We start from the raw sequence: 24,834 nt of genomic DNA, 5'->3' as shown, positions 1-24,834 counted from the left end.
ATAACCAATGGTAATTTGACACGTGTATTCAAAGGGCAGGTAAAATCGCCACGTCAGCATTCTTCCCAAGGGGATTTTTCAAATTCGACGAGGTTTCGTCCCCTCCATATATGTAGGAGACGAAGCCACGAGAACCAGCGAAAATCACAGAGAGAGAGAGAGAGAGAGGGTGAATTCGCCGGAAAATCGCCGGAGATATAGTTTCCCATTTTTAACGACGAGCTCCTACAGAGGATTCAGATTAAGATTGATGCGGAGGCGGAGGGCGATGAGGAGATCTCCAGCGAAGGGAGATCAGAAGAAGGAGAAGACGATGATGGTGAGATGTGAACGGAGATTGTTGAAGTTCGAGGAGTTGCCGGAGTATATGAAGGACAACGAGTACATACTCGACCATTACCGATGCGAATGGTCCCTCCGGCACACCTTCCTCAGCATCTTCTCCTTGCACAACGAGACCCTCAACATCTGGTCGTACGTGTTCGAAACTACACACACATTACTACACACGCTAATACCCACGCCATTGGATTCGCCATCTCGATTTTGAATTTGACTTTTTGTTTCTTTTTTTTTTGGGAAATCGGTAGGCATCTGGGTGGGTTTCTAATATTCGTTGCGATGGCGGTGGTGAGTTCCAAGGAGACGAGCGAGCTCGGCCTCGCCGGAATCACCAGCGCCTTCTCCAGGTAAAAGCGTCCGAGGGCAAATCCGTCATTTCCTTGATAATATAATAATAAAAAATGCGAATGATTTTTTGGTGGTGGGACCCATTGACAGATCTAAGATTCGCTTGCCGTCAATGTTAACGGCGAGGGACGTTTACCTCACCACCACCATCGCCGCTACCAATGGAACTTTGCTGCATGTAAGATTTGCCCGTCCCCCCCATTTATATATATATATTGTTAAAGTTCCCTCTATATTACTATATCTGATTCTGATATTTCCTTTGTCTCTGTAGAATGTAAATTTTTTTTTTTATTCTTTTTGCTAACAGTAGCTGTGAGTGGTGTCCCACCACGTGATCTCCTTCCCTGTCTGAAACGATTCCATGTTTGTCGGTACCCACCAAACATCTTCTGTCAAGCAATTTAAGATTTGAAAGATTGTTGAATGATTTTCATTCGCAGGGTTCGAACCCGAATCAAATCCCAGAGAGCCTGTTCTTCAACTTTCACAGAGAAGGTAGTCTTGAAGCTATTCCGAAGTGGCCATGGTTCGTGTTCTTAGCCGGAGCAATGACTTGTTTGATCTTCAGTTCCCTCTCTCACCTCTTCGCTTGCCACTCCAAACGCTTCAACCTCTTCTTCTGGCGCTTGGACTATGCCGGAATCTCCCTCATGATCGTCTGCTCATTCTTCGCCCCGATCTACTACGCATTCTCCCGCCACCCTTACTGGCGCGTCCTCTACCTTTCTTGCATCTCCATCCTCGGCGTCCTCGCCATCACCACTCTCCTCGCTCCATCTCTCTCCGCCCCACGTTTCAGGTCTTTCAGAGCTGTGCTTTTCCTCGCCATGGGATTCTCGGGCGTGATCCCTGCCACCCATGTGCTTTACCTTCACTGGGTTCACCCTAATGTGTTTGTCGCCCTCGGTTACGAGCTCGCCATGGCCGTCGCGTACGCTTCAGGTGCAGTTTTTTACGTCGCTAGGGTTCCAGAACGGTGGAAGCCCGGAACTTTTGATATCGCTGGACATAGCCACCAGATTTTCCACGCCTTTGTAGTATTAGGAGCCCTTGCGCATAGTGCCGCCACTCTTCTTATCATGGATTTTCAAAGGGCATCTCCCTCTTGTGCCTTTTAGCAGACACTTCAAACATTTAGTTCACTTTCATTATTCGTTTGTACCTTTGTAGCTCAGCTTACAGTTCCATATACCAATGGATCTTTTCATAACTAAGCAAGTGCCAATTCTTACAACTGATTTAATCTGTCGAATTTTTATAGAATGAGAGCCCGATGAAGATGAAGAGAGGAACAACAACAAAAGCAGCAACCTTTAAGAATTCCTCTGTCTCTTCGGAGATCGCTCCTATTCTCGACCAATCACCACTGTACCTGAAAAACCATCAAATGTAGATATATATTCCAAAACACTATGAAATTACGAAACTTTTAGCAGGAAATCTCGTCAACCCACAGTTCTTTGAATTGGGATTTGAGAGAATAGACACTTACTTACCCAGCATCGATGAAACCCAAACCCAGAACAGCAATCCCGGTTCGAGCGAGGGTTGTGTTCGGTACTCTGATTTGGAAAACGGGTCTCTCTTCGATCGATTTGTCGGAAAAATCTCTCCTTTTGGCCGTTACAGTAGCAATTCCACCACCATTTTTCTTGAAGACATGGCCAAAACAATGGCGGCTGTTGCTCGGTGAGATAAAGCTCTTGTTTTGTGCGACCAGCATTTTTCGCTCCCAGGACAGAGATAAAGATCTGAGCATATTTATCATCACGTGTTTATTTTGTTAAGGCGTGGCAATTCCGTGAATATTGGAACTCGCATGGGTAGTTAAGTAACTTCATCTTTAGTTTCTGAAATCTCATGATTTCCCACCATTTGTTTCCTGTCGAATTTCTCCTAAAACCCTAGAAACCTCAACAATGGAGATGCAGGAATCGCTCCGAATCCATAGGATACCGCAATCGAAGTACGTCGACGGAGTCAGATGGCTTCCACAGGCTTCCGCTCTGAACCGCTTCGTCGTTTTCGGGTTCTATGATTCGGAATCTGACTCTTCCTCCGTCGAAGTCCAGTCTCTCGATCCGAATCCGAGACGAAACCCGAACCTGAGCCCGGAGATCACCTGTCTGTCTTCATGGACTTCTCCGGCTCGTGTTTCTTCCTTGGAAGTTTCCGGCGCAGGCGGTTTCAAGCCCATCGTCTCCGTTGCCACTTCTTCAGGCTCTCTCCACATTCTGACGGTGGATTTGGTGGAAGGTGCGGAGATGGAAGAGGCCTACGCGGCTGAGGGAGAGAGGTTTCACGTGGGTCGCGTGGAGAGTGTGGATTGGAGGGAGGGAGGAGGAGAGTGTGTGACTGTTGGTGAAGATGGGAGAGTGAACGTGGTGACGATTGTGAATGGTGAAGGTTTGAGGTACAAAAGGGTCTTCGACGGGAAGGGTTTGGTGGCTTATAACGCAGTGAAATGGGCATCTCCGACAGAGTTTGTCACCGGAGGATATGGGTTTGGTCTGCAGTTGTGGGATCAGAGGAAGCCCGGTGAAGCTGTTTCTCAGCTCAAAGGGAACTGGTGAGTCTCTCCACACCATCAATCTCATGGGCCACGTCTGTTTGTTTGTGCTTTTCATTACAGTGTTCTTGCTGTTTCTGGCGATTTTCTAGTTTTTAGGACAATGGTTTTGAGCTTTTGGACCAAAAATATGCTCGAATGCTTCTCTCCTTTGATCGAGTTAATGGTCTCAACAAGAAAAGCCGGGAAGATAAAGGAGCAGCCTTTATTTTGTAGCTTGTGGAATTAGACATCAATATCCAGTGTTTTATTTGGTGATGACATTGCAGGACTCAGTCCAGAACTTCAGGAATTGTTCACTCGGTTGACATTCATCCATCCCGGAAGCACACTTGCATTGTGAGTAATATTTTTGTTTGTGTGGTTTTAATTTGGCATCTGATCAGGTCCCTCTCTCTATGAACACTGAAAATTTCGATTACCATGCTTTGTCAAAGTTCAGGAATTTGAATTCGATTCCCAACCTTTCACCAAATTTTGATACTTTCCCTTTTTCAAATGTCATTCAATAGACTCTGCATAGAGTATCCAGACAGTTGTATTCTCACATTCTTTCTTCTGAGAAAGAAAACTGTTTATTTGTAACGAATAATATAATTAATATTCCGGAAATCCTCTTGATTTATCTTATAAAAGGGCGACCAGCTTCTAGATACCAATTGGTAACTTCTTGAGGTTTACTAAATTTGACTGTTATTCTCTAAGAACAGTTTGATTGATATGGCGTGTTTAGGCAGGAGGGTCTTCAGGTACTGTTTTTGTTTGGGATCTTCGCTGGCCGCAGCAACCTATTCTTCTTTCTGGGAACTTTGCAAGTGAGAGTACGGACAGTCCCCTGTCTGAAAGTGAGGTATGGGAGGTTCAGTATGACCCATACACGAAATCCAACATCTCATCCTCAAAGATACTTCCTGTTATGATCTGCTCTGAAGATGGTATCCTCGGTGTCATCGAGCAAGGTAAAGTGGGATGCTACCCCATTTCTCTAAATGATAATCAGTGAATATGATTCTGTCCATCCTCTAAAACTTCTTCTATTATACAAACTGATTCTCCCTTTCGGTCCCACTGCTTATTTTCTTAGGTGAACAGCCCGTTGAGCTCCTGGCTGAACCGTGTGCCATCAACAGCTTTGACATTGACAGGCAAAATCCACAGGTAATTGAGGGAGCTGTTGAACTATGGTTGACCCTGCTAGTTATTTGGATAAGGCGTGGATTGACCCTGGTATTTTGGGTCGTGCAGGATGTGATATGTAGCTTAGAGTGGGAATCCATAGCAGTCATAACAAGGCCTTGATAAAAGCAGGTCGAAGCTCTGAGTTAAAACTATGTTTTGTGCTCCGTATGATATGTTTTGGTTTTCTTCATGGCCATGAACGATGATGATGCTGATGATATGACGAGGAAGAAGATGGCATAAGCAACTAGAATGGTGTTTATAGTTTTTCTCTTAAGAGAAAACATGGACAGAGTTATGTTCCAACTCAATCCAGTGTTCCAACTCTTCAATATCGTTTGGACAGATTGCAAAAGATTGCAGTGCTCTCCAGAATCATTTCTCGAGTCTGATACACAAGTGCATACCTATCTATATGTACATATGTGTATGTATATAAGAGTCAACTGTGTGATATGTACTGGTCAAAGTCAAACCCCCCGAATGACCAGGGACGGCGACGGCGAGGATCGAGCTGGTTTGGTCGGCAAACGGGTAGGACCCACAGGAGTTGATACCTGTCCCTGTAATGAGCCGTTGAATTTCTCTTTTCTTCAACTGACCCTTTAAATATCGAAAGAAGTTTTCAAAATACACTTGGGAAGAAATCAATGCCGCATGTCCCACTCTGAACGGGCATTTTAATCATTCAAATTTAAATAAATGTGTTCCTCACTAATGTTACACCCCTTTTTGCCCCCTCTGGGAGATGGCCTGCCTTGCCCCTCTCATCATGATTCTAGAGGAATCTATTATGAAAAAGTATTGATTTTGATGTGTACCCTTTTGATTTTTCTCGTAGTTTAATCAAGAAAACTGTGGTTCATGAGCTGTGAAGGACCCTTTCGTTCAGTACACGTAGACGGATTCATATTGGTGGATGGTCTTGTGCTTGTGTGCAGCGGAATAAAACCCTTTTTGGGTGGTTTTTTTTCTTCTCCGGAGATTTTCTCGTGTGGCCTTCGAAAAGATTCCTGAGGGAGAGAGGTTTCACGTGGGTCGCGTGGAGAGTGTGGATTGGAGGGAGGGAGGAGGAGAGTGTGTGACTGTTGGTGAAGATGGGAGAGTGAACGTGGTGACGATTGTGAATGGTGAAGGTTTGAGGTACAAAAGGGTCTTCGACGGGAAGGGTTTGGTGGCTTATAACGCAGTGAAATGGGCATCTCCGACAGAGTTTGTCACCGGAGGATATGGGTTTGGTCTGCAGTTGTGGGATCAGAGGAAGCCCGGTGAAGCTGTTTCTCAGCTCAAAGGGACCTGCTGGAGAATGAATGAATGGTCCGATATGTTCTATGATGTTCGAATGTTTCTTGGTTCTTTGTTATGGACACATCATTATAATGCTTTTGACTCGCGTGGCTTGTGTGAATGAATGAATGTTTTCCTTTTCTGGGTTTCTCCTGTTTCGGTATATTTGCTGTGTGATTGACCACTTCGGTTTCAGTCTGCCCTCAGACGAGAAAATTCCCCAAGAAAATTTTCTCCTTCTCTATCAGAAACACATACGCTCTGTGTCCAGACGGCAATTACTTGATCCTTCTCAGGTTCTGTCTCATCGAACCGGACGACAAACTTCGTGTTCTTCTGCAGCCTTACGCGGTAAAAAAAGATTCTCTTTCTCACGTTTAATGCAGGGTTTTTTTTTGCTGTCTTTTTTTTGTTGAATTTCTCTTGCTGTAACACTGCCATGGCCATGGATGATGGTAGAATTCAACGTTTTCCTCCTTTTTTTTACCTGATTATGGGAGAGATGGTGTTTATGCAGGGACATGGTTGAACGAAGTCACAGCTGGAACATGCCCGAGGCAGAGGCAGCAGATCTAAGAATAGCACTTTACGAACAAAAGGAACTCGTAAGTCGGCTCCGGGAGGAGCTGGAAGCGGAGAGGGAAGCATCGGCTTCGTCGGCAAGCGAAGCTTTAGCCATGATTCTTCGGCTTCAAGGCGAGAAGGCAACCCTCTCCATGGAGGCTTCTCAGTACAAGAGAATGGTCGAGGAGCGGATTTCTCACGTGGAAATCTCGCTGGTTTTGATGGAGGATGTGATTTATCAGAAAGAACTCGAGATCACATCCCTTGAACACCAACTCCAAGCCTACAGGTGCAAGCTATTGAGCCTTGGATACACAGATGACAATAATCCGTCCTTGTTTGTACAGACGGATGATTATAGTGTAAGGATTTGTGACAGGTCTCAGACACCGTCTCCAGAACCAGTTTTAGATCTCTCAGTTCCTGTAGAGAAGGGAGTTATCGAGCAGAGCTTGGATTCAAGAAAGTATTCGGATAAGATCCACGGAGATTTCGATTCTCTCTGGGAGCAGATGAAGAAGTTGGACGAGCAAGTGAAAGAGATCACGGATTTTCGAGATTCTCTGAGAGATAAGTACGAGATTCTGAAGCAAGATTCTGTAACAGAGTCTGGACAAGGGAAGGGAGAGGTTTGCCAAGATTTTGCAAGCTCGTCGAACGTTCAAGATAGGGGAATATGCAAACGTGATTTGCCGGCGAAAATGGCGTCGAAGCAGAAAAGGCTGGAAAAGAAAGGATCGAAACAGGTAAGGGACAGAAATGTCAAGAGAGAACGTGAGTACCAAGCCGAGCTGAAAAGGTTGAGAGAGCGGGTAGAGCGGCTCGAGATGGAGAGAACAGGGGAGATCACTGAAATGAGCGGAGTTAAACGAGAGGAAGAGACGAGCAACTCGGTGAAATATGAAGTGGAGAGTTCAAGAACAATCAAGAAGTCGCCTCCTCGGGATGACCCATCTCTCCATTCCCTTCAAGAGGTATGCTGCCCTTTCTAACTTGTAATGTCAGCTTCCATATTCCGAAAATCCGGACAGTGCTAACAAACCTCTGACATGTATTTTTGACAGGCAATGCTTTACTTCTGGATCTGAGACACAGATTTTGTCAGAAACTGAACGCATGACAGCATGTAAGAACACTAACTCCAGATTTCTGCAAACAAATAGCGTGAGAGAAATAGAACGAGTGTTTCGATTGGACTACACATACACTGATGATGTAGTAGACATGGTGTGAAGTGTGTCATATAGCGAAAGAGTGATTCAACCAAGATTGTCTTGTCTGAAACATGTGATTGAGATTGTATTTTCGGTTTTTTTCTTTCTAAAGCAAGATCCATATGATGTACATAACTTACATATCTAAACGATTCCGATTTTTGAGTGAAAGCATCGGAATTCTCGTTTGCATGGTTTGGATCAATTCTTTCTTTCTTGTTCCACAGAGTTTGGTTGAAAAGACATAATAGAAGTATGAAAGTGAAAGATACCAACCGAGGGATTGTGGATTCTGTGTCACTTCTGCAACAAGATGTCTGATAATTCACTTCACCAGATTTACACTTAATTCTTTCCACATCTCATAAAAAGAAAAACCTCAAATGAAATTTGATAACCAGATTTCTTAACAACGGCGATTATCGTTATCTTGCTACCGATACTTAACCAGATGCATATGGAACTAAGCAGGAAGAGTAAAAATCCAGAAGCTTTATCAGAAACCGAAACATGAACTGACAAATCTAGTTGAACTTTCTGGTTCTGCCTTAACATCTAGTTTTCTCGTGCTTTCTTACTCATGGCATCATCCACTTTCTCCACATTCTAAAGCTTCGTAGATCTTACGTCAGCCTAATCCGACAACCTCACCTTTCGCCATTTCTGGACAGTGTCTCTCCCTCTCCAATAGGCTCAGCCAATTTTAAAATATCCCTTATGTATCTGTCATGGAGGCAAAGTCTTCAGTTCACCACACGGAGAAAGATCATGATGACATTATTCGTAATAGCATGTGCTAACTTGTTGGACGTCGTTCTCATGGATCAGCCACTTTTTTCCTGGCTTTACCTCCCTCTATCTGTGTGAATCCGGATTTGTCGAGAAACCCTCCTCCATTTTGTTGTCAGGATCTTTTCTTTTTGCACCTACCTTGCGAGTTTCGGCTCTTGTCGTCTTCTTCTTCTGGCCAGCGATATCGACGTTAGAACGGGATAGGATTTCGACTTTGGGTCGTAAAGTTTGTGCCTTTCTGTGTTCTTGAGTCATCTATTACAAACCCATTACTATCTCTGTTTTGTCGGTTTAGGCATTGCTGAAAACATGACTAGATTCTTGAAACCAAAAACTCCAGAAACTTTGTCTGAAACTACACATCACGTTTCTGCTGATGAGCTAAAAACAAGACTTCATGGTCGGTCATAAAGTTTGCGTCTTTCTGTGTTCTTGAATCATCCACTGGAACATTGTTCTTAGAAGATCATCATGTTTCTGCAGATGAGCTAAACACTTTTGGTATTTGTTTTTCCATTTTCATGAAATGAAAGAGAAAAAGACAAACGTGATGGCTGGTTAGACGTGCATCCGATGTTGATGTTTCGCATTTGTTGCCACTTTCTATCGATTCAAAAGTATCTGATTTATAAAATATCGAACAAAGGTCAGATGATTTCCTGTTCGAGACAGTGGAGATTATTAAAAAACTGATATCAGAATCCACTTGCCATATAAGTTTTCTGAAAGCTTTTCAAAGTTAGGCGAAAAGGGTCTCCACAAGATACTGCAGAAGGTTTTTGAAACAAGATTCAGAGCACATATATGATCTTGATTGCAGAGAAAAAACCCCCCACCAATCTTTAAAAAATCAGTCCAAGCCCTCAACATTGTCAAACTCTGTCATTTTTATAACATTCCAGCTCAAGAATCATAGAAAAAAAGAAAATCACTGGAAAATCTTTGAAAGGAATGAACATAATCGTTCAAAGACTTCTGAAATATGATCAAGAATTCTGAAAACAACAGTCTTATGACGAACTAGCTTCATCATCAGCAGCTAAAACCAGAGAAGGGCATGTAGAGATATACTCTTTCAGCCTCCCCATCTCGTGAGTTACATCGAGCATGTTCGGTCTGATGGAGGGACAGTACTGGGTGCATATCAGACCGAGCTCGATGAGCTCTAACACTATCTCGTGCCATAGTTTATCACAACTTTCTGGCTTTCCCTTCGGTCTCCACTTCAGTAACGCTTCTTCGATTATGCCTTCGAGCTTATGTGGGTAATGAGACTTCATGAATTCATGAAGGCTTGAACCTTCATTGACCATAACATCAGTTGGACGTCTTCGTGTCACAATCTCTAGCAGAAGAACCCCGAAACTGTACACGTCTCCATGGATCGAAGCTCGTTTTCCCATCCCGTATTCTGAGGAAAGAAATATACAGTGATCAAGAAAATGAGTTTGAGATTGAAGAAAGTGATCCAGAAATGTAGTTATATGAACACGAAGAGAGAAAGATTACCGGGTGCTATGTATCCGACTGATCCACATAACAATCCATCTGTTGAACTGAAAGAAACCGAGTCATCTGCAGAAACCGTTTCCTCGATGCCTTTCACCAATCTCGAGATCCCGAAATCGGTAACGAGAGCCGTCATGTCGTCGTCGGGAAGGATATTGCTCGGTTTGAGATCACAGTGAACGACTTTGACTGGAGAATGGTGGTGCAAATAAGCCACTCCTTCCGCAACATCACTGCAAATGTTCACTAACTGGATCAAGTCCAGTTTTCTGCTCAATTCCCCGTCTTTCGGGTACAGATGCCTCTCTAAGCTCCCGTTGGGCATCAATGGCAGAACCAGAGCCTTGAAATCCGGTCTACTGCATATTGTTATGATCCTGATCAGGTTTCGGTGACGTGTTCTCTTTAGGATTTGGCATTCTCTTTTGAAACTCCCCGAGAACTCTACCATTGTTTCCGGATCAAGAACTTTAACCGCAATCCTCGTACTGTTCCTGAGAGTTCCCTCGTATACATGACCGAACCTGCCTGAACCAATCAAGCTAGAAGAACTGAAACCTCCAGTTGCTTCAATGAGTTGCTGATACGAGATTCTCGGGTGCTTCGGGTCCTTCCTGTTCTGTTTCTCCTCGTCCTCTTCCTTTTCTCCATTGAATACCGATAAGTTCTTGCGGAATCTTGACCTTTTGATTAAAGGGTACCCGAAAAAACACAGAACAGGAGTAGCGAACAACGATAACAATACCGGTAGAAGAACATACCGGTATCTGTACTTCTTCTTGCAAGCTGTCATGCCCTTTATTGAACCACACAGGAGAGGATTTCCAAGAAATGAATCAATCGTTAGCTTAGCAAACCCGCCCTTGTTGGACACATTCCCGGAGAACATGTTGAATGAGAAGTTCAACCTTTTGAGAGTTGAAGAACCCTGAAAAGATGGTGGTATCTCCCCGGTTAACCTGTTCAACGAAACGTCTAGTTCTTTCAGATAAGGCAACTGTCCTATTGAACTGGGAAGAACACTTGCTAGAGAATTTCTCGAAAGATTCAGATGCTCCAACGCAATGCAGCTCCCGAGCTGAGGCGGGATTTTCCCGGAGAGGTTGTTGGAAGATAGATCAATGGCTAACACCATATCCATTTTGCTTAGCTCCAAAGGTATCCGTCCACTTAACTGGTTGCTAGAGAGGTTCAAGTAAAGCTTCAAGTTTCTCAGATTGGACACAACTTCACCTGGAATATTCCCTGAGAGATTGTTATGAGAGAGGTCCAGAATCTCGAGATTGATGCATTTCCCGAGACTTCGAGGTACTGTACCGGAGAGCTGGTTTCCGTATAACAAAAGTCTTCTCAGCTGAGAAAGATTGGCAAAACTGTCAGGGATCGAACCAGAAAGCTTGTTTCTAGACAAATCCAGAAGACCGAGACGAGGAATGTCTCCAAAACCGGCAGGGATTTCGCCTGTCAGCATGTTGTTTGATAGGTAAACCCTCTCTAGCTTCCTTAGTTCACAGAGCTCGTGTGGAATAGAACCGATCAAGAGGTTACTGGAGAAGTTTAACAGAGTCAGATTCACCAGATTCGATATTTCGAGTGGGATAGAGCCGTGGATACGGTTCTGATCGAGATGAATCTGGACAAGACTCCCCGAGAGGTGCCTTACGACGGAAGGCAACTCTCCCCCGAGGTTGTTTCCCGCTAGCTCGAGCTCTTGCAAGTTAGATGAATTAGCCAATGATTCGAAGAAGGGATTGAGGTTAGTGTTATTGTCGTGGCTGAGGAAATGGTTGTAGGAGAGGTAAAGGAACTGAAGCTGTGGCATCTTGCTTATGACTTCAGAAGGCAGTTCTCCACTCAACATGTTGGATTCCAAATCCATCCATTTGAGGTTCGTCGAGTTCGAAAGAGATAAAGGAACTCGCCCGACGAGCTTGTTCGACCATAGAAGAAGAAACCGAAGTTCTTCGAGCTGACACCCGTTCTTCAGAGGGATTTCTCCGGTTAGAGAATTGTTAGAGAGATCTATATACTGCAGAGAAGAAGATGGCGATGAAGAATCGTTGCAGAAGAGCTGAAACGGGATCTCGCCCGTCAAACGGTTGCTTCCGAGATCGATATACACGAGATGACGAAGCGAACCCAGCTCGGAAGGAATGTTTCCTTCGAGAAGATTCTCAGAGAGGCTTAGCTGTTTCAGCTTTGTTAACGAGCTTATCTCCGGTGGGATTTGGCCTCTGAAGAAGTTTCTGGAAAGATCGAGAACCGTTAAAGCGGAAAGATTCGAGAGAGAAGACGGGATTTGTCCGTGAAGCGAGTGACCGCTGATGTCTAGCTGCACGACACGGGTGCTGTCGTTGTTGCACTTGACGCCAGACCAGTTGCAGACATGTTCATCTGCTGAGTTCCAGCTTCTCAGGAAGTTCTGAGGATCTGAAACAATGTTTGACTTCAGAGCAAGTAATGAGATTCGATCCTGCTTCATCTTGTTATCCTCTCCTGACGAAAGAACGATCATGAACTCGATCGAGAACAAGAACAATGACAAGAAAATGTTGCAGAGATACATTTTCACGGGAAAAAAAAAACCAAAGGGTCAATCTTGGAACATGTCTGAAAAAGATCGAACTCACAAATGCTGTTTGACTCTGTGTATATATATACGCGCGCGCACTCAGAACAAGACATCTCTCTGGTTGTGCCTAACTGCCGTTTGAAGGGATGGAAAGGAAACGGCACCTTTTGGCGCCTGTGATGTTTGACGGTGAAAGTCAACCAATGACGTGTGAACGCGTGTCCACTTGGCTTCCCCACGTCACCTCCCGTTTTATTTCCGCGTGTTTAAATTTAATTTTTTGGCAGGATTTCACTTATTTTAATTTTAATTTTTGGATGACGAAGGTACATATACATTAGTTGTATGTACCATGGTGGTGTACACGTCAGCAAACTAGGTGTCCTGTTTAGGCTTAACTCCATCATAGTGTTTATTTTGGATAGAAATTGTTAGTTTAATTTAATTTAATAGCCCACCATTTCGGGATTGGATCGAAACGAAAACGAGATAAGTGGATGATGCGTGGTTAATTAAAAAATTTCATTAATGGAACAAAAATTAACAGTGATACCAAATTAGTGTCGGCCAAATCATCCATTTTTTTTTTGTATACAACCTCTTTTTTTTTAATTACTTTGTAAAATTCTGATTAATCTTATTACACTTATGAAAATTAGCTGATAAGATCCTACGCAATTGTTTAAACATCTCGACCAATATTTTGATTTTATTAGTTGAATAAAAAAATTATAGTTAATTTTTAAATAAAAATTTGAGTATTTTATGGTATCAACATGGACAAAAAAAGGGTAGAAATATTAGTTTGTTACGTAGGAGAATTTTAGATTTTTTAGGGGATAATTTATTTCATTGTATCGTTTAAATTGGTTTGAAATTTTAATTTAAGAACGTGACAATTCAAATGAATTCAACTTTTTTGTGTGCGTCACTAATCTTCCAATTCAATTATGATGTATCTATCTTCTCATACATATAAAAAAGTAAAAAGTTCATATGCGTGTTATATATATATGGAGTTGTCTCCATTGGATGGATGCTAACTCTAATTGGGTAGTGTAACCCTATAGCCCACCAAGAACCCTGCAATTACCCTTTTGGTTTTATTTAAATCTATGATTATGAAACTTTATATTTTAAAAAAAAATCATTACAACTTGGTGCTCCAAAATTAGGTTTTGTCATGATCCTGTCCATCATTACAATATGAACCGTATCTTAATGTGGATATGGTCGTATTTTAACTGCTGATTTTTTTTCTTATTTTAATTATTTCATCTAATACATGCTGCACAATTCAATCGTGCTATTTTTTCTTAAACAAAAAAAAAAGAAGCAAATTGACATAACTATCCCAATTCCCAAATGTATGTTCGGTTTCGTAAACCTACGGTTGGGCCTCGTTGAGAATGTTGGGCCTCTTTCAGAAAAAACCCCGTATTATCTCTTGAGGCCCATTATATGGCCCATTTCAATTTATGATTAAAGATAATATTATAAAATAATTCCGAATATTTATTAGTAAGTAAAAGTATGACATCACATATGTGTTATTTTTGAAGTTGGTACAGGGATGTGGTTAGGGGTGGGAATTTCACAATTCGGCTCTAAATCAATTCGAATCGAAATTGATTTAAATCAATAATTTAGTATAGTTTTCGTAGAATCGAATAAATCATTTTAATCAAATTGATAAATACCGAATCGAATCCGTTTAATACCAAACAAAAGGTCGAATTATAACAATTATATATGAATTTATATGTAAATATCAAATTTTGATTCTTATTTGGTATTAATATAATAAAACCGAACAGATAATAATTATTATAGAACCGAATATATTATTTCACGGATGAATACCGAACCGAAAGGGACAACTAACTAGACAAGGAAATAATCAGAAGAAAACATAATTTAAGTTTTATTATGGGTCTAACTGTAATTAGATAAAATATTTGGGCCTCACTATAAGCCCAAACATTAAGAAATTTCTCCCCATTTTCCCCTTAATTTTATCTCTTCTTCTTCGATTCGACTTCGCCACTGAGTTCGAAGAGAAGAATTCAGTCTCTGGACCGGAAGCCTATACCTTAGCTATCTGCGAAGCAAGAAAAAGATCTTTTTTTTTGTCAGAGTTGCATAGTTAATTTATCGGATTATATGTTCTTTGGTTTTGGTGAGATTTTCTACATTGGTCGGAAGCTGCCTTTCGCAGTTCTGAGGTAAAGTTTTCCTTCAATTTTCCTGCAAAATTATGTTCGAATATGTTTCAGTGCGCGATAAACTTCCATTTGTTAGGTTAGGTTTCGGTTGATGTCGAGTTATGCTTAAGTTCTAAATTAGCGTCTTGGGTTTGGAGCTTCTGTTTCGCATCTGGATTTGCGATTCTCTAACCCTATAATGAGAGGTGAGATTTTTTAGGATTATCCATCTTCTGATGGATATTTAATTATAGTTATATTTTATAGATAAACATTTAGTCCTCATTTTTAGTAAATTTTTCTCTAGAAAAGTAAGAAAAATTGAATTTTTCTATGTTGTTCGTCGTTAGTAAATGGTGTGATAATGTTCGTCGAAATAAATAAAAGAAAGATATTAAAAAAAATGAGTGGAAGAAAAATAATAGAAAAAATATTAAATGAACAAAGAAATTTCTAAAGATAGTTTTGGTATGGAAAAAACGAATAGTGATTGTAATTTTTTTTTGTATAGTTAGTAAATTAATTGTTTTATAATTTCAAAAATATTCAAATTTTAATTATGTTTAGAGAAAAAATAAAAACGATAAATAAATAAATAAAGAAAACAGTGACGAACGTCCAACTTGAGTCTCTTATTGGACCGCATATTTGATCCACGAATCGACAGGGTCAACATAACGGCGTTAACTAACGACATTCATCTGTCTTATCTGGCGAAATCCCTCTCCGCTTCTCTTCTTCTTCTTCTTCTTCTTCTCTCTAGAAAATTGGGATCCTTTGACAGAAGCGGCTCGACTTCTTCTCTGCCGAGACCAAATCCTTTTAGCTTCACAGGTGAACGAAATCTGAATTCTAGAAATATATTTTTTCTCGATTTCGTTATTGGGTTCTGATTACTCGATTAGGGTTTTCATTTTGCCATTTGTTATTGATTATTCCTTTGGGTCGAATGATAAATTTACGGTACTTGAACGTATATTTTAGTAACTCAGAGACGTAATGTTGGTATCCATCTTCTTATTGGTAACAGAAAATTGGGTTTCACTGAAAATGTTATCACAACGAGATTACAAGAAATTCTAGGGATCTGGAGTTTTCTTTATCATTCTTCACAAAATGGTGAAGGATGTTGATGCTGCAAGTGGGAGTTCCTGTTGTGAAGAATAGCATTTTCTCGCTTCTTGCGGCTGTAATATGAATCTCTAGCTAATGCCATTCGTGATTGAATTTAGTCATGGTTAAGGATATGATAGTTGTTTCCTTGGTTGTAAAAAGCGCGAGACGCAACTGAGACGGTAAAGGGTCTTAAAATCCGAGGCGTGAGGCGCGAGACGCATTATTAAATAATAGAATGCATAGTTAACAATAGAATTGTTATTTAATTGTTTGAATCAACTATATGTTAATTCAACGTAATTAATTTATATTTATTATAATTAAATTATAATCTAAAATTTTGACTAATATGAATGTTAAAATAATTTTAGGGTGATATATAAATATTATTTGTTTTGATAAAGAAATTAATAATTTATTTATAAAAATAAAATGATTTTCAATTATGGTTTTAACATATATATAAATTTAGTTCTGTATTATTATTAATTTTAATTTATAATTGATAATAAAATAATTAATTTTATTTAAATCTTATATATAAATTAATTAAAAAATTGATATAATAATTGGCACATCTCACGATGTGAGATGTCTGGCTAGACCTATTTTTTATTCACACACCCACGTGCCTATCATCCATCTCTCTCTCCCACTCACCCACTTTCCCTCGCTTCTGCTCTCTTCGTCTTCTACCTAAACCTAGTTTTTTTACATTAACCGCCTTACTACCAGAGGCGCACGCCTCCGCCTCCGGCCGCCTCCTGCAAATCGCATCGCCTAGGGTTCAGGATGCAATTTTGGGTTCGCATCTGCGCATCCACCGCCTAGGCGCGCCCCAGGCGCGCTTTTTCGAACTAAGGTTGTTTCCTGACATTGGTAGTGAATGAACCAGCCTTTACAATGTGGATTCAGTGAGTGTTACTACGTTTATTGAGAGGTGGAATCTGATAGCTGTGTCACTTTCATCCCGGGTATCCTTTCCAAGATCTGTGGTACTATTTTCTAACTGGTTGAAGAGAGGTGTGCGAAAACTCTCAGGCTGAGAATTGGTTAACGGATTCATTTGCTATCCTTTGAATTGAGCTAGAGATTGTTCAACTCATGCACGAACCTCTTAGTGAACCAGGCAGGAAGCTGAATCAGCACAAATCATGGTGATGGTGTCTAATTCCAACCCTCACAGCAAGGAAATAAGTATGAGAAGGAGAATTTCTGAGATGTATTCTTCTTTCTGATCCCCTTCTACTCTCTATATACCTGCCTTTGTTGATGTTCATGCAATATTTTTTTTCCATCACCGTGTTCGTAAATGTGGGAAGAAATGCATAGAAATTGTTGTTGACCGCACTTAGTTAAGCAATTCAGTCATGTTTTGACTTAAAGTATAGGATTCATTATATGAATATAGATTAGTAGATTATCATAAAGGGATTGCTGCGGTTGAACATCGAGATGATCATCAAGAAGCAATTTATATTAACTAAGTTAACTGAATGGGAGTAGTTTCTCATTAACATGAGATTGAGGAATGTAGGAATAAATGTCGATGCAATAGAAGAAAAAATAAAGAAGTACTCTCAAGAGAATGCTGAACAGATTATGATTAATCGAGCCCGCAAGGTAACGCTGATAATAATTTGTCTTTACTTGGTTTCCTACATGAGGATGATCAAGCTGAATGGTCGAAGACAACAAAGAAAGAATAGACACATATTTCAGCAATTCATTATTCCATTATACGATTTTCCTTTCTCTGTGGAAAAGTCATAAACTCTCCTTAATGAAAAATGTATACGGAAGGTGAAAAACATGTAACTAGACTAAGAAAATCCCAGTTTTGATTCTGCAGAAGAATGTTATTCACATAAAATTTCAAGGAATAGTGATTGAATTAAGATTATAGACATACAGTTGTGAAAGGTGATCCAAAAAACGATGTACAGTGATGAAAATAAACCTTAGTGGGGAATATGCAGTGTTAAAGAGTGTATTAATGAAACTAGAATGGTACCCCTTCATTTCATCTTTGGCGTAATTGCTCTTTGGCATATTCCCAAGTTTGACAGTTTTTTTGTTTGGAAGGCTGAAGAGTTAGCTGCAGCCATAGCAGCTTGCAAAGGCCAACCCACACAGACGGATTCAGATATGGTAATCAGGGTTTGATCATCATCCACCTGGTTACATAACTTCTTGAACTAAATCCACATTTACAAATAATATGCCAAAGCTGAAACTTTTGCCTGATTTACATCTTGTAGTCATCAAACCAGGGCTTGACGGTTGCAGCCTCTGGGGGTCAGCCACCACGGCCAATGGGAATGGGTCCACAACCAGTGCCTATTGGAGGAGGGCCGGAACATCAACTTTTTGGTTTTGAAGATGAGGAAATGATGAAACTCAAGGCTGAGAGAGGTCCTCGGGCTGGAGGATTCTCAATAGAGATAAGCAAAAGGAGGGCACTTGAAGAGGCATTTGCAAGCATCTGGGTTTGATTCTTATGCAGAGAACATAATGTCACAGATTTCTCAGTGTTAAAATACAAAGGACAACGATTTCTTAACTGTGATAGAGTTATCTTTGTTGTCTCTGATGACTCTGGTCGTGTAAAGGATTTTGTGGCCTTTGCATGAAAGAAAGGCCTTCTTTATGATATCTTTTCTCGCTTATCTTGTTCTTTATGTAGATTTAAGCTTTCAAACTACATACGCGAAACATCAAGAAATAGACTAATGAACGCCAAGTTTAGTTGCTGATTCGTTCAGTTGAGCATAACAAGCTGTAATGTTTTTCTCCATTGATATGGTCTGTTGAAGTCACTGTCTTGGGGAACCGAAGATTGGTTGGTTGTCCTTTTTGAGTGGCTGTCGTAGTACAATCTTCGATCCGGTCCTGGATTGGCATTCTCTGGCAGCGCAAGCTCTTTTATTAAATGCCCCTTCTACCCCTAGTGTATCCAGAAATTACCAACAGGACCGCCACGACTAGACCTTTCTTCTTCTCCCTTGGAAGCACTGCTCCGAAACAGAAAAAATAAAAAGAAAGAAAACCCACAACACAAAAGCTGTTATCTTTGCTACACAGCTTCTTCTTGCTCTGTTCCAATCTTCTGATAATCTCGCATAAAGTGTGCGAATTGTTCTGCTCATTTCGTCTCTTTAGGCAGCGTTATAGTCTCTCCACCAATCTCAGGTTTGAATATAGATTGGATAATTCGAAAAATTTGGAACTTTTGGTGTGTTTTTTCATGGTGTGTAGGTAGATGTTTTGATAGCTAGCTTTCATGGGTTCGATAAGATTGTCCATTCCCGTGGACCAATTTGATCCAAAAAGGTTCCATTTTTCGGCGAACCCATATCAGTTTCCTGATCAATTTCCAATTTTCTCGATAGCCAGTTGTATTCACGCCACTAGAGCTTGTATAATTGGTTCTTTGATCAGGGTTAAGCAAATTAGAGTCTCTCGTCTCGAGACTGAAGCTAACGAAACCAACAATGCCATTGATTCCCTTGACCAAAACGATTCCGTACATGGAGCTGCTGCTGTGGAGAGAAACCGAAGTCCAAAAGTGAATAGTAGAAAGACGTTGAAGAGTGCAAAGAGAGGGAAAACGAAGGATGTGGGTCTAAAGCTTAGTTTCAGAAGCGAAAGAAGTGAACTTGAACCGGAGAATATCTTTGTGGAAGGTAGGGAGTTGGATGTTAACTACTCAGCTCTTAGGCCTGGGTTGAGTTTGGAGCATTGTAATGCTATCTTGAAAAAACTGGAAAGATGCAGTGATAACAATGCCTTGCAGTTTTTCGACTGGATGAGGAGCAATGGGAAATTAGAAGGAAATACGGGTGCTTATAATTTGATTCTCCGAGTTTTGAGTAGGAGAGAAGAATGGGACAGAGCCGAGGCCTTGATCAAGGAAGCGTGTGGTTTTCAGGGCAGTGAGCAGAATTTTCAGGTTTTCAACACAGTTTTATATGCGTGTTCTAAAAAGGGTCTTGTAAATTTAGGTTCAAAGTGGTTTAGGATGATGTTGGATCTTGGGGTTCAGCCAAATGCGGCTACCCTTGGTATGGTGATGGGTCTTTATCAGAAAAGTTGGAATCTCGAAGATGCAGAGTTTGCATTTTCTCGTATGAGAATCCATGGGATAACATGTGAATCTGCTTATTCAGCAATGATAACAATTTACACACGTTTGCGGTTATATGATAAAGCAGAGGACGTTATTGACTTCATGAGGGAAGATGGAGTGAAGCTGAATCTAGAGAATTGGTTGGTGATGCTTAATGCTTATAGCCAACAGGGCAAACTGGAGCAAGCTGAATCTGTATTGGCCTCCATGGAAGCGGCAGGGTTTGGTCCAAATATCATCGCATACAATACTTTAATTACCGGTTGTGGGAAGAACTCTAATGTGGCAGATGCGAATCGTATATTCCAGAATCTCCATGATGTTGGGTTGGAGCCAGATGAAACAAGTTACAGGTCAATGATTGAAGGGTGGGGACGAGCTGGAAATTACAAGGAGGCGAAATGGTACTACGGAGAACTCAAGAGGTTGGGGTATAAACCCAATTCATCAAACCTTTACACATTGATCAACTTACAAGCTAAGTATGGAGACAAAGATGGTGCTATTAGAACAGTTGAAGATATGATACGCATTGGATGCCAACTTTCCTCGATTCTTGGGATCCTTCTGCAGGCTTATGAGAAGGTTGGAAAGATCGATGATGTGCCTTGTGTTCTCACTGGCTCTTTTCTTAATCATATCCGTGTAAACCAGACTTCTTTCTCGATGCTGGTTATGGCTTATATCAAACATGCTATGGTCGATGATTGCTTGGCATTGTTGCGAGAGAAAGAGTGGAGAGACCCGGCGTTTGAGGCCCACTTGTATCATTTGTTGATCTGCTCGTGCAAAGAGTTCGGTCAACTTGACGATGCTGTGAAGATATACAACCAGACGAAGGATTCTGAGGACAAGATTAATCTGCACATCACATCCACAATGATCGACATTTACACTATCATGGGTGAATTTGGTGAAGCAGAGAAGCTGTATTTAAAGATGAAATCTTCTGAAGTTATCTTGGACAGGATTGCCTTCAGTATTGTGGTTCGGATGTATTTGAAAGCGGGTTCCTTGGAAGATGCATGCTCTGTTCTCGAGATCATGGAAGAGAAGCACAAGGACATTGTTCCAGATGTTTATTTGTTCCGTGATATGCTTCGGATATATCAAAAGTGTGGCCTGCAGGATAAACTCGAGCATCTGTACTACAAAATCCGGAAGAGTGGAGTCATATGGGATCAAGAGATGTACAATTGTGTCATAAACTGCTGTTCCCGTGCTCTGCCCGTCGATGAACTCACCAGAATCTTCGATGAGATGATTCAACGAGGGTTTATTCCCAACACCATCACATTCAATGTCTTGCTTAATGTATATGGAAAAGCCAGGTTCTTCAAGAAGGCAAAGTCTGTTTTCTTATTAGCCAGAAGGCACGGCCTAGTGGATGTCATCTCTTACAACACCATCATAGCCGCCTATGGACAGAGCAAGGATTTCACAAACATGTCATCAGCAGTTCGGAACATGCAGTTTGATGGCTTCTCAGTGTCCCTCGAGGCTTATAACTCTATGTTGAATGCATATGGGAAGGATCATCAAATGGAGAACTTCAGGAATGTCTTGAAGAGAATGAAAGAAACTAGCTGCAAATCAGATCATTACACTTACAACATCATGATCAATATCTACGGAGAGAAAGGATGGATCGATGAAGTTACAGAGGTGCTGAGAGAGCTAAAGGAATCTGGAATCGGTCCCGACCTGTGCAGCTATAACACACTGATAAAGGCATACGGGATTGCTGGAATGGTCGAAGAAGCTGTTGGGTTGGTGAAGGAGATGAGGGAGAAGGGGATAGTGCCTGATAACGTAACCTACACCAATCTGATAGCTGCTTTGCGCAGGAATGATCCCCCCCCAAAAAAAAATATATTAATGTTAGTAATTAGAAAAAAATGCACAAAAACGATTAATTTGTAAAATAGTTTATTACATTTTTATTAAATCCGAACCGAAATAATATTCAGTATCCATATATTGATGAGTCAAGTAACCACGGAGGCTTACATGCTGCAGACACTTATTATATAGCCTCTTTCTTACTATCAGAAGCTTCAGACAGTAATCTCAAGAATGACAACAACGTCTGAATTATATGCCTCTTTATTCCTAGAATAGCTCTTTCAAAGTTTCTGATCAAACCGCAGTGAACCTTAACAGGCAGAGCTCTCATCATGCATCACTGACAAGTTCAGGGACAACAATGGCTTGTTCAGGCATGTGGCCGCTGTTCTTCTCAGACGTTGGTAGCGGATTTCCAGACACGAAGGCCTTGAAGAGCTCAAGAGACTGCTTCGGTCTGTGCAGAGGTACTTCATGGCCTGCACCTCTCACTGTAACGAAGTTCAATCCTGCGTATTGCTGGGTCCAGCCTGCGACCTGTTTGTTTAAATAGTTTCATTTCATACATAAATGGTTTTTTAAATCTTGGCTTGGAGAAAGAAAGATTCTTTGTCGCTTAAATTCACAGAATCTGCATTCATGAGCATGGAGATTACCTGTCCATCCATGTACCATGAATACCATGGGCTCAGAGGACGAAGGTTGAGAGCCTCTATGCTGTAACGGGTTGCTGTGACCGGTACAACAGCATCAGCATCTCCACTGTTACAAAGAACCGTACTTTAAGGCACCAATTCTTGAATGGCAAGAACTAAAGTGGGAAAAAAAGGAATGTCTTTTTGTTCATCTTCCATGGTGTTCTTTTCATGAGGAGAAGCTGGAAGCAGAGATGGACAGATAGAAACCTGAAAACCCAGATACGAAGTCCAGCGGCTATAAGCTCGTGGTAAATGTTCAGAACCGAGGGTGGAGAATCAATCCAGTGTTCACTCACGGTATCACTGCAATGCAATGCAATACAATCTTGGTCAGAGCTTCATAGAAAAAAACAAAAAATTTGATACCGGGTATTGGCTATTCACTGACTTAACTTATCCAACATCAGTTCTTTCATCTGAAAAATGGCAAAACCTAGAAATAACCAAACTTGTTCTACGGACATGGAAGATGGGGTTGTACCTGCAAATGTCCCATTTGGATGGTGCAAACTCGGGTGGGACGTGGAGGGCCTTTTGAACCTCTGGAAGATTGAAGTACACTCTAGAGTGCTTCTCTGTGCAAGGATCATACTCTTCGCTGACACGACCGAATATCTATCAAACCATATATCGAATCACACATCATACCAGATACAATCTCAGGGCAAAACCAAGATTGAAAATTGGAGAATAAAAGGACACAGAATATGCTCACAGGTCTTTTCTTTAGCAACAGTTTTGACTGGGAGACGTTTGCAGGGCATGTTGGGGTGAAGACACTGTATTGGTCGATGTTTCCCATTTCCTTGTCTGCAGTATCCAGAACCTTCTGACACGCTTCGGACGGGTGAACAAATGACTCTAACCCGCAGGAAAGATTCAGGAGGTTGTGTGTCTGGTCAGAGATAAAACCCAGTGACCAAATATATTGGAAAAGACCTCGGTGGTCATGGAAATCATCCATCAGGCCATTTCCTACCTGAAGTGCACAATGATCGAAATCTTTCTGAGTTAACGCTGTCACGACATAACACATGCCACATGACTTTGATAAGAGAATGTTCTCACCATGTAACCCTTAATGTTAATAGCTTTTTCCTGTCGACCAATACATTGTCTTCACCCCAACATGCCCTGCAAACGTCTCCCAGTCAAAACTGTTGCTAAAGAAAAGACCTGTGAGCATATTCTGTGTCCTTTTATTCTCCAATTTTCAATCTTGGTTTTGCCCTGAGATTGTATCTGGTATGATGTGTGATTCGATATATGGCTTGATAGATATTCGGCCGTGTCAGCGAAGAGTATGATCCTTGCACAGAGAAGCACTCTAGAGTGTACTTCAATCCTCCAGAGGTTCAAAAGGCCCTCCACGTCCCACCCGAATTTGCACCATCCAAATGGGACATTTGCAGGTACAACCCCATCTTCCATGTCCGTAGAACAAGTTTCGTTATTTCTAGGTTTTGTCATTTTTCAGATGAAAGAGCTGATGTTGGATAAGTTAAGTCAGTGAATAGCCAATACCCGGTATCAATTTTTTTTTTTGTTTTTTTTTTCTATGAAGCTCTGACCAAGATTGTATTGCATTGCATTGCAGTGATACCGTGAGTGAACACTGGATTGATTCTCCACCCTCGGTTCTGAACATTTACCACGAGCTTATAGCCGCTGGACTTCGTATCTGGGTTTTCAGGTTTCTATCTGTCCATCTCTGCTTCCAGCTTCTCCTCATGAAAAGAACACCATGGAAGATGAACAAAAAGACATTCCTTTTTTTCCCACTTTAGTTCTTGCCATTCAAGAATTGGTGCCTTAAAGTACGGTTCTTTGTAACAGTGGAGATGCTGATGCTGTTGTACCGGTCACAGCAACCCGTTACAGCATAGAGGCTCTCAACCTTCGTCCTCTGAGCCCATGGTATTCATGGTACATGGATGGACAGGTAATCTCCATGCTCATGAATGCAGATTCTGTGAATTTAAGCGACAAAGAATCTTTCTTTCTCCAAGCCAAGATTTAAAAAACCATTTATGTATGAAATGAAACTATTTAAACAAACAGGTCGCAGGCTGGACCCAGCAATACGCAGGATTGAACTTCGTTACAGTGAGAGGTGCAGGCCATGAAGTACCTCTGCACAGACCGAAGCAGTCTCTTGAGCTCTTCAAGGCCTTCGTGTCTGGAAATCCGCTACCAACGTCTGAGAAGAACAGCGGCCACATGCCTGAACAAGCCATTGTTGTCCCTGAACTTGTCAGTGATGCATGATGAGAGCTCTGCCTGTTAAGGTTCACTGGGGTTTGATCAGAAACTTTGAAAGAGCTATTCTAGGAATAAAGAGGCATATAATTCAGACGTTTTTGTCATTCTTGAGATTACTGTCTGAAGCTTCTGATAGTAAGAAAGAGGCTATATAATAAGTGTCTGCAGCATGTAAGCCTCCGTGGTTACTTGACTCATCAA

At 41.3% G+C, this 24,834-nt stretch overlaps 9 protein-coding genes across 10 annotated transcripts; 6 read left to right on the top strand and 3 right to left on the bottom strand.

The window, feature by feature from the left end:
* Positions 1–138: 138 nt before the first annotated feature.
* LOC104803554 (heptahelical transmembrane protein 2-like) lies at positions 139–1,903 on the top strand. Its single transcript, XM_010527495.2, has 4 exons — positions 139–474; positions 591–689; positions 781–868; positions 1,134–1,903. Exons 1-4 carry the CDS (start codon positions 251–253, stop codon positions 1,809–1,811), a joined length of 1,089 nt encoding a protein of 362 aa, XP_010525797.1. The 5' UTR covers positions 139–250; the 3' UTR covers positions 1,812–1,903.
* On the bottom strand, positions 1,881–2,477 carry LOC104803555. The gene is made up of 2 exons (XM_010527496.2): positions 2,190–2,477; positions 1,881–2,065 (listed from the first exon to the last, which is right to left on the bottom strand). The coding sequence occupies exons 1-2, from the start codon at positions 2,459–2,461 to the stop codon at positions 1,933–1,935; spliced, it is 405 nt and encodes a 134-aa protein (XP_010525798.2). The 5' UTR covers positions 2,462–2,477; the 3' UTR covers positions 1,881–1,932.
* Positions 2,478–2,591: 114 nt separating this feature from the next.
* LOC104803556 (nuclear pore complex protein NUP43) lies at positions 2,592–4,819 on the top strand. The gene is made up of 5 exons (XM_010527497.1): positions 2,592–3,262; positions 3,532–3,601; positions 3,996–4,221; positions 4,347–4,420; positions 4,508–4,819. The coding sequence occupies exons 1-5, from the start codon at positions 2,613–2,615 to the stop codon at positions 4,559–4,561; spliced, it is 1,074 nt and encodes a 357-aa protein (XP_010525799.1). The 5' UTR covers positions 2,592–2,612; the 3' UTR covers positions 4,562–4,819.
* Positions 4,820–5,742: 923 nt separating this feature from the next.
* Positions 5,743–7,711, top strand: LOC104803557 (myosin-binding protein 3-like). Of its 2 annotated transcripts, XM_010527500.2 has the most exons (4): positions 5,743–6,079; positions 6,246–6,581; positions 6,672–7,266; positions 7,357–7,711. In XM_010527500.2, the coding sequence occupies exons 2-4, from the start codon at positions 6,250–6,252 to the stop codon at positions 7,378–7,380; spliced, it is 951 nt and encodes a 316-aa protein (XP_010525802.1). In that variant the 5' UTR covers positions 5,743–6,079; positions 6,246–6,249; the 3' UTR covers positions 7,381–7,711. The 2 variants fall into 2 exon arrangements, with proteins under 2 accessions (XP_010525802.1, XP_010525801.1); XM_010527499.2 differs by having other exon boundaries at positions 5,744–6,079; positions 6,246–7,266.
* A 1,436-nt stretch (positions 7,712–9,147) lies between these two features.
* Positions 9,148–12,404, bottom strand: LOC104803552 (putative leucine-rich repeat receptor-like serine/threonine-protein kinase At2g24130). The gene is made up of 2 exons (XM_010527494.1): positions 9,808–12,404; positions 9,148–9,709 (listed from the first exon to the last, which is right to left on the bottom strand). The coding sequence occupies exons 1-2, from the start codon at positions 12,371–12,373 to the stop codon at positions 9,309–9,311; spliced, it is 2,967 nt and encodes a 988-aa protein (XP_010525796.1). The 5' UTR covers positions 12,374–12,404; the 3' UTR covers positions 9,148–9,308.
* A 4,813-nt stretch (positions 12,405–17,217) lies between these two features.
* On the top strand, positions 17,218–18,368 carry LOC104804493. The gene is made up of 3 exons (XM_019201339.1): positions 17,218–17,322; positions 17,785–17,850; positions 17,961–18,368. Exons 1-3 carry the CDS (start codon positions 17,218–17,220, stop codon positions 18,192–18,194), a joined length of 405 nt encoding a protein of 134 aa, XP_019056884.1. The 3' UTR covers positions 18,195–18,368.
* Positions 18,369–18,700: 332 nt separating this feature from the next.
* On the top strand, positions 18,701–21,685 carry LOC109116244 (pentatricopeptide repeat-containing protein At4g30825, chloroplastic; the record flags this gene model as incomplete). The annotated part of the gene is made up of 2 exons (XM_019201338.1): positions 18,701–19,032; positions 19,141–21,685. Coding segments are annotated over exons 1-2 (2,595 nt in total), but the record flags the coding sequence as incomplete, so codon positions are not given.
* A 42-nt stretch (positions 21,686–21,727) lies between these two features.
* On the bottom strand, positions 21,728–23,466 carry LOC104803551 (serine carboxypeptidase-like 29; the record flags this gene model as incomplete). The annotated part of the gene is made up of 6 exons (XM_010527493.2): positions 21,728–22,210; positions 22,330–22,435; positions 22,579–22,674; positions 22,853–22,986; positions 23,087–23,350; positions 23,440–23,466. Coding segments are annotated over 6 exons (834 nt in total), but the record flags the coding sequence as incomplete, so codon positions are not given.
* A 2-nt stretch (positions 23,467–23,468) lies between these two features.
* Positions 23,469–24,828, top strand: LOC104804492 (serine carboxypeptidase-like 29; the record flags this gene model as incomplete). Its single annotated transcript, XM_010528805.1, has 5 exons — positions 23,469–23,549; positions 23,650–23,783; positions 23,969–24,064; positions 24,208–24,313; positions 24,433–24,828. Coding segments are annotated over 5 exons (624 nt in total), but the record flags the coding sequence as incomplete, so codon positions are not given.
* Positions 24,829–24,834: the final 6 nt, after the last annotated feature.

The sequence above is a fragment of the Tarenaya hassleriana genome, unplaced genomic scaffold (assembly GCF_000463585.1).
Source record: "Tarenaya hassleriana unplaced genomic scaffold, ASM46358v1 Cleome9, whole genome shotgun sequence".
NCBI lineage: Eukaryota > Viridiplantae > Streptophyta > Magnoliopsida > Brassicales > Cleomaceae > Tarenaya > Tarenaya hassleriana.
Note: the sequence above shows the minus strand (reverse complement) of the source record. Positions and strands in the feature narration are given on the sequence as shown.

What these genes read in the sequence shown, in the direction of transcription:
- LOC104803554 (XM_010527495.2), top strand. Translation starts at nt 251, where the DNA reads ATGCGGAGGCGGAGGGCGATGAGGAGATCTCCAGCGAAGGGAGATCAG. An exon ending in ATCACCAGCGCCTTCTCCAG is followed by an intron (nt 690 to 780) that starts GTAAAAGCGTCC and finishes ACCCATTGACAG; the next exon opens with ATCTAAGATTCGCTTGCCGT. An exon ending in CCAATGGAACTTTGCTGCAT is followed by an intron (nt 869 to 1,133) that starts GTAAGATTTGCC and finishes TTTCATTCGCAG; the next exon opens with GGTTCGAACCCGAATCAAAT.
- LOC104803555 (XM_010527496.2), bottom strand. Translation starts at nt 2,461, where the DNA reads ATGATAAATATGCTCAGATCTTTATCTCTGTCCTGGGAGCGAAAAATG. An exon ending in TTGGGTTTCATCGATGCTGG is followed by an intron (nt 2,066 to 2,189) that starts GTAAGTAAGTGT and finishes ATGGTTTTTCAG; the next exon opens with GTACAGTGGTGATTGGTCGA.
- LOC104803556 (XM_010527497.1), top strand. Translation starts at nt 2,613, where the DNA reads ATGGAGATGCAGGAATCGCTCCGAATCCATAGGATACCGCAATCGAAG. An exon ending in CCCGGAAGCACACTTGCATT is followed by an intron (nt 3,602 to 3,995) that starts GTGAGTAATATT and finishes TGGCGTGTTTAG; the next exon opens with GCAGGAGGGTCTTCAGGTAC. An exon ending in TTGACAGGCAAAATCCACAG is followed by an intron (nt 4,421 to 4,507) that starts GTAATTGAGGGA and finishes TGGGTCGTGCAG; the next exon opens with GATGTGATATGTAGCTTAGA.
- LOC104803557 (XM_010527499.2), top strand. Translation starts at nt 6,250, where the DNA reads ATGGTTGAACGAAGTCACAGCTGGAACATGCCCGAGGCAGAGGCAGCA. An exon ending in CTCTCCATTCCCTTCAAGAG is followed by an intron (nt 7,267 to 7,356) that starts GTATGCTGCCCT and finishes TATTTTTGACAG; the next exon opens with GCAATGCTTTACTTCTGGAT.
- LOC104803552 (XM_010527494.1), bottom strand. Translation starts at nt 12,373, where the DNA reads ATGTATCTCTGCAACATTTTCTTGTCATTGTTCTTGTTCTCGATCGAG. An exon ending in AGTCGGATACATAGCACCCG is followed by an intron (nt 9,710 to 9,807) that starts GTAATCTTTCTC and finishes TTCTTTCCTCAG; the next exon opens with AATACGGGATGGGAAAACGA.
- LOC104804493 (XM_019201339.1), top strand. Translation starts at nt 17,218, where the DNA reads ATGAGATTGAGGAATGTAGGAATAAATGTCGATGCAATAGAAGAAAAA. An exon ending in TGATTAATCGAGCCCGCAAG is followed by an intron (nt 17,323 to 17,784) that starts GTAACGCTGATA and finishes TTTGTTTGGAAG; the next exon opens with GCTGAAGAGTTAGCTGCAGC. An exon ending in CACAGACGGATTCAGATATG is followed by an intron (nt 17,851 to 17,960) that starts GTAATCAGGGTT and finishes TACATCTTGTAG; the next exon opens with TCATCAAACCAGGGCTTGAC.